At 40.0% G+C, this 11719-nt stretch overlaps 2 protein-coding genes across 2 annotated transcripts; both read left to right on the top strand.

The window, feature by feature from the left end:
- Positions 1–260: 260 nt before the first annotated feature.
- Positions 261–3198, top strand: LOC143352216 (cyclin-dependent kinase-like 4). The gene is made up of 5 exons (XM_076784548.1): positions 261–960; positions 1043–1237; positions 1569–1860; positions 2130–2520; positions 2613–3198. Exons 1-5 carry the CDS (start codon positions 793–795, stop codon positions 2911–2913), a joined length of 1347 nt encoding a protein of 448 aa, XP_076640663.1. The 5' UTR covers positions 261–792; the 3' UTR covers positions 2914–3198.
- Positions 3199–9149: 5951 nt separating this feature from the next.
- Positions 9150–10383, top strand: LOC143352322 (defensin-1-like). The gene is made up of 2 exons (XM_076784672.1): positions 9150–9292; positions 9495–10383. The coding sequence occupies exons 1-2, from the start codon at positions 9223–9225 to the stop codon at positions 9686–9688; spliced, it is 264 nt and encodes an 87-aa protein (XP_076640787.1). The 5' UTR covers positions 9150–9222; the 3' UTR covers positions 9689–10383.
- Positions 10384–11719: the final 1336 nt, after the last annotated feature.

Raw genomic sequence — 11719 nt, 5'->3', positions numbered from 1 at the left:
TCGAAAGGAACCGAACCAGGCCGTGATGCGTGCTGCCGTCGCGATCCGAATTCCCTTGGACGTTCAGAAGCTCGCCGATCTACGGATTCTCGAGGCGAGACTCTGCTCTCCGTGGCTGCCTCTTTAGTTTAGAAACGAGAACCTCGACAGAAATTCAAAGTCGGTTGTAGTGGTAGGTCGTGACTTCTCGTGTCACCCTCGAACCCGATCAACCTCACCCCTGCGACCCTCTTTTAATATCCAGCCTTCCGTCGAGTCGTGCGTGGCCGACCAGCAGGGATCCTAGTAGTAATTACCGGTTGATCGATAATCGACTACGACGACGACGACGACTGCTATCGCAGTCTGCGGGCCTACTCGTCGCTCGCAGGCTCGCAAGGAACAGTTCTAGCTCGAACGTGGTCGCAACGCTTCGCGTTCCTCTTTACCTGGTCTCGGATTCGTTCGCGAAAATCTTTCGAAAGCTTCGGCGATCCTCGATACAACTTCGGACTCGTGTCTCGGGATTCGGTCGCGAGAAATGACGGCGGCGATGGACGAGGGGATCCTCGAAGGAAACTTTGATCACTCGTCGTGTGTTCCTCGAACAGCGGACAAGCTTCCTCGCGATCAATTTGTTCAACCCTTGCCCGATCGTGCCTCTCGATAATCTGTCTTACCGTGCTTGAACTTTTCGAAAGGGGGAACCGTGAAACACGCAGTAATCCGAAGGCCAACGATCGTCGAGCAAACCGATTGCAAGCCAGTACGATTCTCTTAGGAAGAAAAGAAGTTCCAGAAGCAGATCAGAGGATGGACAAGTACGAGATGATGGAAGTCGTGGGGAAAGGTACCTACGGAGTTGTGATGAAGTGCAAACATCGGGAGACCGGCCAGTTGGTGGCTATCAAGAGATTCCTGGAGACCGAGGAGGATGTGCAGGTGCGGAAGATGGCATTCCGCGAGATCAGGATGTTGAAGGTACGTCGGCGGTATGTAGTCAATACGCGTTCACCGATCCCCGCGAGCAGCCGTCGCCGATAACGCCTTTACTTTCTCGCAGAAACTGCGCCACGAGAATCTGGTCAACATGATCGAGGTGTTCCGTCGGAGAAAACGATTCTACCTCGTGTTCGAGTATCTGGACCACACTCTTCTGGATGAGCTGGAACGTCAGGGAGGCGGACTGGGTTGGGAAATGTCGAAACGACACATCTACCAAGTTCTTCGAGGCTTGAACTTCTGCCACGCGAACAACGTGAGTGGAGAAGGCCGTTCGATTGCAGATTATTTCGCGATCGAAAGAAACGTTAAGAGACCGCGATACATTACCGCAAAACGGTCGCCAACTATGTGTTCGCGAACTTTCCGTTCTCGAACGGATTCCGATATAGTTCCAACACAGCAACTTTCGAAGACGTTCCGAAACTGTCGAGGATCGCGTGACCGACGCACGGCTATAATAATTGCAAGAAACAACGGCAGAATAATTATCGATTCGAATAATCATTTTCGTCTTTCTACCCGATCTATAGACACAAAGAGAGTGGGTTTAATTGAATTTCGAATGTCTGTTTGTTTTCTCGTAGATCATGCACCGCGACATCAAACCGGAGAACATCCTCGTCTCGCCGAACGGGGTGATCAAGTTGTGCGATTTTGGGTTCGCGCGTCTCGTCAACGGACCGAACGAGTCTTGCACGGACTACGTGGCGACCAGATGGTACCGGTCGCCGGAACTTCTGCTGGGCGAGCCACGATACGGAAAAGCGGTGGACGTCTGGGCAACAGGCTGCATGTACGCGGAGATGGTCACCGGAAATCCTCTGTTCCCGGGCGACAGTGACGTCGATCAGCTCTATCGTATCACCAACGTCCTCGGTACGCGAGCATCCGCCGCGACTCGCTGCTTCTTCGATCGATTTTTCTAGCCCCGTACAAAGCGTTCTCGCGGTACGCAATTTCAGAACGTTCGATGCGCAACAATGGCCAGTCGCGAGGAACATTGATCGCTAACCGCGCGATCAATTATGCAGGAAAGGAGCACCGCGAGCGATAATATTGCGTCTTTCTTTGTTCCCACGCTCGACGGAACGTACCAGATTGAAACAACAATAATCGTTATCTGATTCTAAACCGTGTTTGCACAGGAGGATTATGCAGAAAGCATTTGGCGTTGTTGGGTCGCGCCGCTCCCGGCAGGACGTTGCGACACACGAGCGCAGACGAGCTTATGGGACCTCCTCTATCTGGATCCTTGGCGATACGTAGATTGTTCCCAACTTGGGAGGACGTGGCGGTGGATTTTCTGTCTCAATGCCTGTATATGGATCCCGATCTCCGGCCCCAGTGTCCGACCTTGCTGCAGCACCCGTTGTTCCAGCAAAACGGCTTCTCGCAAAAGTTCCTCGTCGAGCTGCAAACTTGCGTGGCCAAGGAAAACGCGGCGAACCCTCTTATGGCCAAAAGGACCGAAGAGAGAAAGCTCAGTCTAGTCTCGGCCGAGTCCCCGATCAGAGTTTGTCGTCAAAGCACCGGCAGGTATTTTTCCAGCAGTCTAGTCGAGTCGAGTTTCTGCTTTGTTTTCCAGCCGATTCGTTCGCCGATTTTAACGCCGTGTCGGTCGTTTTCAGATGGCATTTCACCTCCCTGAAGGACGGAGCAACCAGTGAGAAAACAGAACAAGAATCTACGGAGCCAGAGGAATCGCAGAGACCATCCCCGGTGCCTATCACTCGGCCAAAGGAGGTCTGTTACTTCGGATCCGTCTCCGTTGCGCCTAACACAACCTATATCAAGAGATTGCAACAAAAAGGATTGCTCGTCGCGGAGTCCAAAGGCTGCACATTACCTTCTCTCGCTTCGAAAGATCGCATCACCGCCAAGACCACAGGGAAGAGAAAGAGAATCGATTTACCCAGCGTGGACCGCTAGAGAATCTTTGCAGAGATGAGTATCCCCGCTGAGCAATCGAAGCTTGTTGTTATCAAAATATTAAATTAGATTCTTATTTTCCTTTCCCTATTGTACAGGAATCATTTAGGAGAAGAAACTGTACCCGTTACAGACCTCGAGGAACGAGCTTGAAGAAATTCGATACGTCCATATTCAAATTTATTTTAAGAGATTGTATATATATTAAGACACGTAATGCAAGTGTACATTTATATATTACTATTAAATATATGCTATAGCAACGCTTAAGATTTGAAAAACAAACTATTTTTGTAATATATTAACTTTTACTCGGTTTAACAAGCAAAGAAACGATACTAACTGCATAGGTAAGTCACAGACTTTGGTACTGAGGCACAGACTTCAACACCCATAGGAAAAATCAAGTATACCTATAGACTTACGTCTGTGCATCCAGCAATGTAAATAAAAATAGAACTTTGAAGAGGGACTTGCCAAACTTTTTGAGATTATTCTAAAGCAAGGGTCAGAATAATTGTCAATAGCTATTACAAAATCCAATCGAAAACGATTGGTGCAAATAGCTGAAGAAGATTCATTTTAAATTCACAATTGCTAATATTTATGAAATATTAATGGTAAACGAGTTATTGGTCAATAATCTTAGGAGTACACGGAGTATCGAGGAGTTCTTTGTCTTCTCTCTCTCGGTGAATTGCATAAGTATGTCCTTTCGGATACCTCCTTGCTAAGTACGCGCGCCTAATACTTATCAGGAGATTCGAAGAGCCGCAAAAAAGAGGTGGCACGAACGAGACATCTACTGTCCTTGTCGCACACTGTCTCTGTCTTTGTCTTACACACAAGAGGGATAAGGAAATTAGTTCCAAAATCCGCCACCGAAGCGGCTACGTCTGGAAACATGATTCAAAAAAACATTTACATCATTCAAACGAATCTCACAACAGTACCTGAAGAAGCAATATTCAACATGCAATATCATTGCCAAAAAAATTTTAGGTATAAGATATTAACCATTACATTCCTACTATTATTAACATGATATTATTGTTATCACTATTTTTATTACTATTTATAACTATCTACTGTACATATTATCTTTAAGTTCGTCCATAATAAGAATTAACAAATACGTATTGTCAGCTTATGGACCTAATCTAGTCTAAAGTCTTTGTTCTTTAATAAACGTGCACTTGGAACTGTTACAGAAATATGTAAGATCACCCTTTCGATGAAGTACCGAATGCGGTTTATGACACAAGCGACTGGAATCCGCTTCTTTTGAGTTTAGTGCACACTGCATGTTTAGCCTTCCTTTAATTAGTTTTGAAGGCAGGTCTCTGGAAGTTGTGGATGCATTCGCTTGTACGGTCTGACTTGCGACTCAATAGCGATTGTTAGCGTACCATAAAACTTCAGATGCGACACAGAACACAGGTAAAGGACTGAAATGTGGATACACTTTTGTATTTTCAATGATCGTCGCAAAAAATTGTTCTCCTTTAAATATGGATGGTACTATGGTATTGAGTTGTAAAAGAGCGGTAAACAGAGCTGCAATGCAGCCCATAAAAAGTTAGTAGAACGGTTTAATAAAGAGTAAACTAGAATGTTTCCGAGTAAAATTATTTAAAAATAGTTCTAATATGTTTTTAAAGTCATCTAGTAAAGTCATCTTATGGTGCTGAGGTGGATGAATATTTATTCATGAAAAAAAAGTTTTTTTAATTAATAATAACAGTAGCTAAATATATGAAAAAATTTAAGACAGTGTTGATGACAATAGCTCGTTATTAAATTAATATTCAGGATGGTCGCTTTTAAACTTCGATATGAAATCTGTATTTGCTCGAATTTTCCGGGTTTTCCATTTTTTACAACTAGAGTTTGCAACTACAAAATTGAAAAAAAATAAAATATGTATCATTACAATTAATATTATACTTAATTTATATTAGTCAGAGATTTTGTACACAAGATTTACATGTTAGTTACATATTTCATATAAAACAATTAAGCTGTACGTTCTAATCCTGGTTAAAAAAATAATGTGCGTTCGGTTTTATGCTAAAAGGCTGCTCGGTCCTGTTCCAGCAAAGACGGCCCGGTTCTGTGCCATGCTAAGGCTGAGCAAATGTCAGCACTATATCGGGAACGCCGAAAACCCGGGCGTGAGCACTCTCATTCCTCTCTGCAGAGACATACGTGAGTGGTACCAACGTCGACTACGCATAGCGACGGCCCTGGCGAGTCGAGAAAAGGCTGCAATGGCCGTCTGGCGCGAACGCGTCGCGCACAAACTGTCCATGAATATTTTCTGAACCTTCTCGTATATTAAGGGAAGCAAATACTCTTCGTGAATGGTTTCTTTACCAGAAAGGTCTGTAGAATGCATTCCTGTATAATAAATTCCTGCTAGATAAAGGATTTTTCACATAAATATAAAAATAGAGCGTACAAAGTACCCGCGTCGGCACATTTTCAAACTTTAACAAACATTTACAACTATTAGGAAGTACATAAAAATATAATTGGCTACATGGATATGTAGAGGAGAATCCCCTCTATCTCTTGACTCGAACTTGAACTTTCTCGCGTGTTTAGTTTTTGCGTAACACGTCATTTTTTATCAAAATCATGTATTTTTACAAAAACCAGTGTTTTTCGAAAACGTTGCGTGATAGAGCAATTCTGCTTTCGGATTTGGTTTTAGAATGACAAAGTGTATAAGAATCACCCAACAGGTATTGCAAAACAATTTTGGTGTTGGGCAGGGTTATTTATGTTTCAAAAAAAAGTACGGTTGAAATCCATTGTCCAATAAATAAACTTTAAAATATTGCTCTAACATTTACTCTACTGTAATTATATGGAGCGTGAAAACACAAGATCTTGAAGATGACCTCTGCAACCAGCATCGGTCTCCCCTACAGTAGAATCTCGATTACCTGAACGAAATAGATAGATACTAGAGACTTCGAACATCAGAGATTTGTATAATCGTGGATACACTCTACTTAATTGAAAAGATTTTAAACCTCAAATGGAGTTTCAAATAATACACTGAAGGATAAATAATGATACACCTTTCTGGCTTTTATTTTTAAAAAAATCGATTTCTAGTTTTTTGCATTTTCTTTGAGTATAAGTATACAACTCAGATATTATATTATACGAATATACGGAATTTCCTGTTCTGTGAACTGCGTAAGTTTGCGCAAAATTTGTTTTGTGGATTACATGTTGCTGATACGGCTATCTCGATATTTTTACAAGTATCAAAGGTTACTCTTTTATCGTGTTTTTTTTTTTTAGAAAATGTTGCTATAAATATTCTACATTATATGCAGCGTGCTAACTATGAATTAAATGTTACAATATCATTTAATTCAAATATTTTTTCTCGTTTCCTGCTGAAGTTTAGATAAAAGTTAGCGGAAAAATTTGGATTAAAAAAGTTCCCTTTCTATAGTTGTGATAATAAAAACAGTTTTGTAATTTTGCAACTTGAAAATTAAAGCATAGATTCAAACCTATGAAAGTTTCTTTGATAATAATCTCGGGGAATGAGAGCAGTAACGAAGGTACTTATTCGTATGCAGATTTGTGCTAATTCAGTTACGTTGTAATTCAATTCCACAATTGAATTACATTGTTTTTCAATTATATAGTAATTCAACTACGTCGTAAACTGAATTACATAATTCATACCCAATTTGTAACGTAAGGATTGCGGTGGATGCTTGCGGAATAATAAGGAATCGGAGAATCTCTGGGGACACAGGATATATTTTCCAAAATGTTATTACAAATGATGGGAGATAGGTTTTGTTATACAAAATAGATTCTTTCAAAAGAGAGAGAGAGAGAGAGAGAGAGAGAGAGAGAGAGAGAGAGAGAGAGAGAAAGTTAACAACGAATATTTTACGAACAGATAAATAATACGCGATACCACCATCGGGCGCGTCCGGTTTATTTCAACCGTACTCTCCCTCTGGGGATACGACGATGACGCGGGTTTCGCCGGTTTTCTCATGTCCGATCGGCGGCCGGCCTTCATGGCCGTCCTCTCCGAAACGTACAAAGGAACCAGGCGTCCCTACTCTCAGGTGGCCAGGAAGCTACCCTGTTCTTTCCTTTCGGCGGGCGGCCGGCCTTCATTCATGGCCATCTTCTCCCATGTATCCAGAGAGGCGTCCAAGAGCAACCCCTGTCCTCTCCTAGGCTGCTGGGCGTCCGATAGCATTGCTTCGTACTCTCCCATCCTGTGGGCGGTTGTGGTCTTACCTCGTCCTCTCCCACAGGTGCATCAAAAGTGCTCGCTCCGCGGTAATCTAACGGTATTTATACGGACTCGTTGCTAACTTTATCAATAACGCGTTACTAGGGATCTAGAAGGTTCCAGACCCCGCGGTTCCCCCTGAGCCGCCGCACAGTGGGCAATTTGGACGAAATCGGATTCAAAATCAAAGAACTTTCGATAGGAATGAGGTAGAGCGATGAAATTTTTTTTAAATGAAAGCTGAACCTTTGTAAAATATGGGAAAAATAGAGAGATTATTACCACCCAATCATTTCAACGAAAAAATGACTTCATTAGTTTTTGTCACAAAAATCTATTTTTTGCAAAATCCTGAGGTCGTAGACAAATTTTGAAACCAGATTTGAAATCAGCGTGAAAAAATCTATGGGAAATGATGTATAGCATGTTAAAAAAAAATTTTTTCTGCGCGTGGTATTGGAAAAACCATAATTTTCTTAAAATTGTGCAAGTTTAACGAATTTTCTCAAGGTTAAAAAACGTTCGTACCATAATCTCCCTATTTTTCCCATATTCTACAAAGTTTCAGCTTTAATTTAAAAAAAGTTTCATCGCTCTACCTCATTTCTATCGAAAGTTCTTTGATTTTGAATCCGATTTCGTCCAAATTGCCCACTGTGCGCCGGCCACGCTGCCTCGGCGCAATTCTTCTGTTATATCGGTGGGGGGGGGGGGGGGGGTGTCGATGGGTCTTGACGCTTTATTGTTCCTCGTCGCGTTACATAATATATTTAATTTTACTTACATATGTTTGTTTAATGAATCTTATTAGATGATTGTCGTTATTTTTTCCTTTAACCAGTTAAGCGTGGAATTTAATTTCAAAAATCCCTCACTGCGCGGAATTAAAATCAAGCAATGACGAATATACACGTCGAACGCAGGCCAAACGCGGCTATTATAAAAGCCAAAACCCTTGTAAAGCTAAATGAGAAAGAATTACATTTTTATTCGATAAGAAATTAACGATTGATTAACGTTAACCGCACCGCAATAGAGTTTCGGATTGACGTGTATACACGCCGAACGCGCTTAAATGATTAATATAATATATCGTAACCTAAGTAAAGTAGAGACATGTTTCCTTTTTCTGCTTTTTATATTTATGTTTGAAATTTAAAAAATTTGTAACGCAGAAGTTATTTCTGTTCAGATATTATATAAATAATAAATTCTATCTGTTTGAAAGCTTCACATGGATTTTTCAACCTCTTATTACGTATTACTTTATTATTCTTTAATTTTTAATTTTAATTTAATTACATCGTAATTCGTAATTGACGTAGTTTAATTGCAAAGTATTTTATAATTGTACTCCAATTGCAATTACGAATTACATTGCAATTTAATTGAATGAATATCTGGATTATAGATTATGATATGATTTAATTACGATGTAGTTATGATTCCTGGAGTAATTCAATTGTAATTCTGCACAACTCTGTTCTTATGCACTAACAGTAAAAATGTGTTGGCAAGTAAATCAGTTTTTCAACTTGCTTACGGAAATTATAATACCCGAAGGTGCAGATTACTGCCCAACCATTATACTATTTCATTTTCCACCAGATCTGTTCAGCCACTTCGAAGAACAATATTAAAGATGGCATACACGAGCACTAGTGTACATATGTAAGTACCTGGTTTCGAGAACATGGCTATTGTACACAGACAACGATGGTTTGAAGAAACTGCACAAAGGACAGGAAAACCTGAGACAAATGTAACGGGGAAGAACGGGGAATTTCTACGTTCACCGTTATCTGTGTCTGTCGCCATAGGGGACGATTTACCGCATGTGCCAACAGCATTTAATTGTTTACTTTTCCTTTCATAACAATTGCGCACATATTTGTCGCGGGATTTACCCGCGCGTTACATCTGTGGAAGAATATTATAGTATATAAAGCGATGCAGGTTTTACATCCATCATCGGTCATCCAGCTTCTCTTCAGAGTAGAACGGAAATCTAATCGATAACTAAAATGGCGAAATTCTACATCCTTGCCGCTTTTCTGTTTGTGGCTGCAGCCGCTGTCGTCGCCATCCCCGTCGGTAATACAAATTTGTCTATTTCATTTTATACGTTAATTTAACATAATTTCTTAAAGTACCTTACGATCGCTTAAGTGTTGATGCGACTCTAAATAAACGTAATTTAAAAAAAAATAATTGGATTTATTCGTTAATATTTTATTCATTATTCTGAATAATGTTCGGTCAACACTGTCCGCATTTAACGTTCAATAAATTCCAGACGAAGAATACGAACCTCTCGAACTCGCCGAAGTTGCGGAAGAGCGTGTCGTTAGGCAAAGAAGAGTGACCTGCGATCTTCTCTCGATCAAAGGAATCGCCAGTGCTTGCGCTGTCAATTGTCTCAGCATGGGCAAAGCTGGCGGTCGCTGCGAGAATGGTGTCTGTTTCTGTCGCAAGTACGTTACTTTCTAAATATTGACAAGACAGAGATAACTGTCGGACTTTATCAAACATTTATTAAACATTTTTTATCGAGGTATAAATCGCTTACTTTTAGGCGTGAACACGCGTGATCCAATTTAACGCATTGTACATTAACTTATCTATTGGACAATCGATCACTGGCACGAATCAACAGCGAGATTCTTCTCGAACTTTGCACAGCCAATAGTGATACGATCCTTAAGATCTATAAAGTAGATAAACTATGTATTCGATACTCTGCTTCTGTTCCGAATGTAAAAATAACTAGTTAATTGACGATACGCTGATTCAGTTCTCGAGTGTTTCTAATCTACAGTTTCGCTGCAACAATTTTCAGAGAGGTACGGCTTGTACTGCAGGATATTGTAACGTTTATTTTTTTCAGGACTAATTTCAAAGATCTGCGGGACAAGCGATTCGGTTGAATCAAACTTCTCGTGTGACCACCGCCGAAGATCGATGGAATTTTTCTACGTAACCTGACAAAGAACAATAATGCTCTGCGAAAAACAACGTATTACACGGTCCTATTTTTGACCAACAAAGGATTCTCGAACATTGAAACTTCCATTCGCCTTGGACTTCCGTTTTATGTAACAACACAATTTTGTTTAGACAATAGACACTCTACATGGTGCAGAAATACATGTTCAATAAATATTGCTTAAGCTTCCGAAAATCGACCTTCGTCTTTTTCTATTTATCTTTGACTTAGTACCACAGAAATACATTGCTTGGTTTAAAATTTCTTACACTTTCGTATGCTCTTATACTACTTCAAAAAAGACATTTTCTTAAAATACCTCGATAACTAATGATTTTTTTACTATTGTACCTCAATACTTTCTACGTAGAATGACGAGAGAAATCCGTCTATATAAAAAAAGTATGCATTTCCATTTAAAAAAATAATGCAGTTGTTGAATACACGTGCACCATTGCACTTCTAAAAAAACATAATCCTACGGATGTAGTATGTTCTCTGAAGGGTCATTCCACGCGAAATCGGACACTTTTTAAAGTATGTACTGTTTTGTTCAAATTTGAATATATTGTAGTCACTAGTGACCTATGAACGAATCTCAAAGGATTTTTCGATATCTTAAAAATTATTGATTTTACAGACGTGTAAAAACAGTGTCACCCTTTTTTTGTTAACTTATAAGACTAAAAGTAACAAACCGATGAGAATGAGTTTTAGGAGCTTCTAGCGGAAACATAAGAGTGTCTACTAATAGGTTTTTTCACCATTTATTTTGCGATAGTTTTAAACAAATGCAATACTTTCATAGCAGGGAAGTTTTTAAAAATTTGAAGAAATGAGGACATATTCTTATTCTCCTGAGGATACTATTCAGATTTTACAAATATCTTAATTTTATCTTTGCATATAAATTGAAAATTTAATTTAAAAACGCTACGAACTTTCGTTCCAACCCGATATTATGTTAGATATGGTTGAATCGGAGAATTAAATACTGTTAAATCTTTTGTTTCACTATATCTTGGCCGCTTGAAACGCAAAAACTACGGCTGTGTATTTGCAGTAACTATTAATAAGCTATCTTGAATCATGTTTCCCTCTTCCATTGTCACGTCCGGTGGTTCGATCGCTCATGAATAAGACAAATAAAACTTCAAATAAAAATTATGCCACGCGAGGAGAGAAGAATAAATAAGATTAAGATGAGCCTTAAGATTCTAGGAAGTAAGACGGTGTCATGTCCGGTGATTCGACCGCTTAAGAATCAAACGAATAAAACTTGAGACAAAGAATTATTATGAACTATTGTTGAAACCCAATAATGTCACGCAAGGAGAAGGAAATAAATACGATTAGGATAGGCGTTAAAATTTCTAGAAAATTAGATAGCGAACAAAACAATTCCGATTATCCTCCTGCGAGAGACGCAGCAAAGATCGATGTCACCCCGAAAAATAAACAGAAAGTGTGTCTAGTTGCACCAAGTTCCAAGAAGGCACACTAATCCCATGGTAAGAATGACGCGCATTAGATAA

The sequence above is a fragment of the Halictus rubicundus genome, chromosome 1, assembly GCF_050948215.1.
Source record: "Halictus rubicundus isolate RS-2024b chromosome 1, iyHalRubi1_principal, whole genome shotgun sequence".
NCBI classification, from domain to species: Eukaryota; Metazoa; Arthropoda; class Insecta; order Hymenoptera; family Halictidae; genus Halictus; species Halictus rubicundus.
The sequence above is the reverse complement of the archived record's forward strand: the minus strand, read 5'-3'. Positions and strand labels throughout refer to the sequence as shown.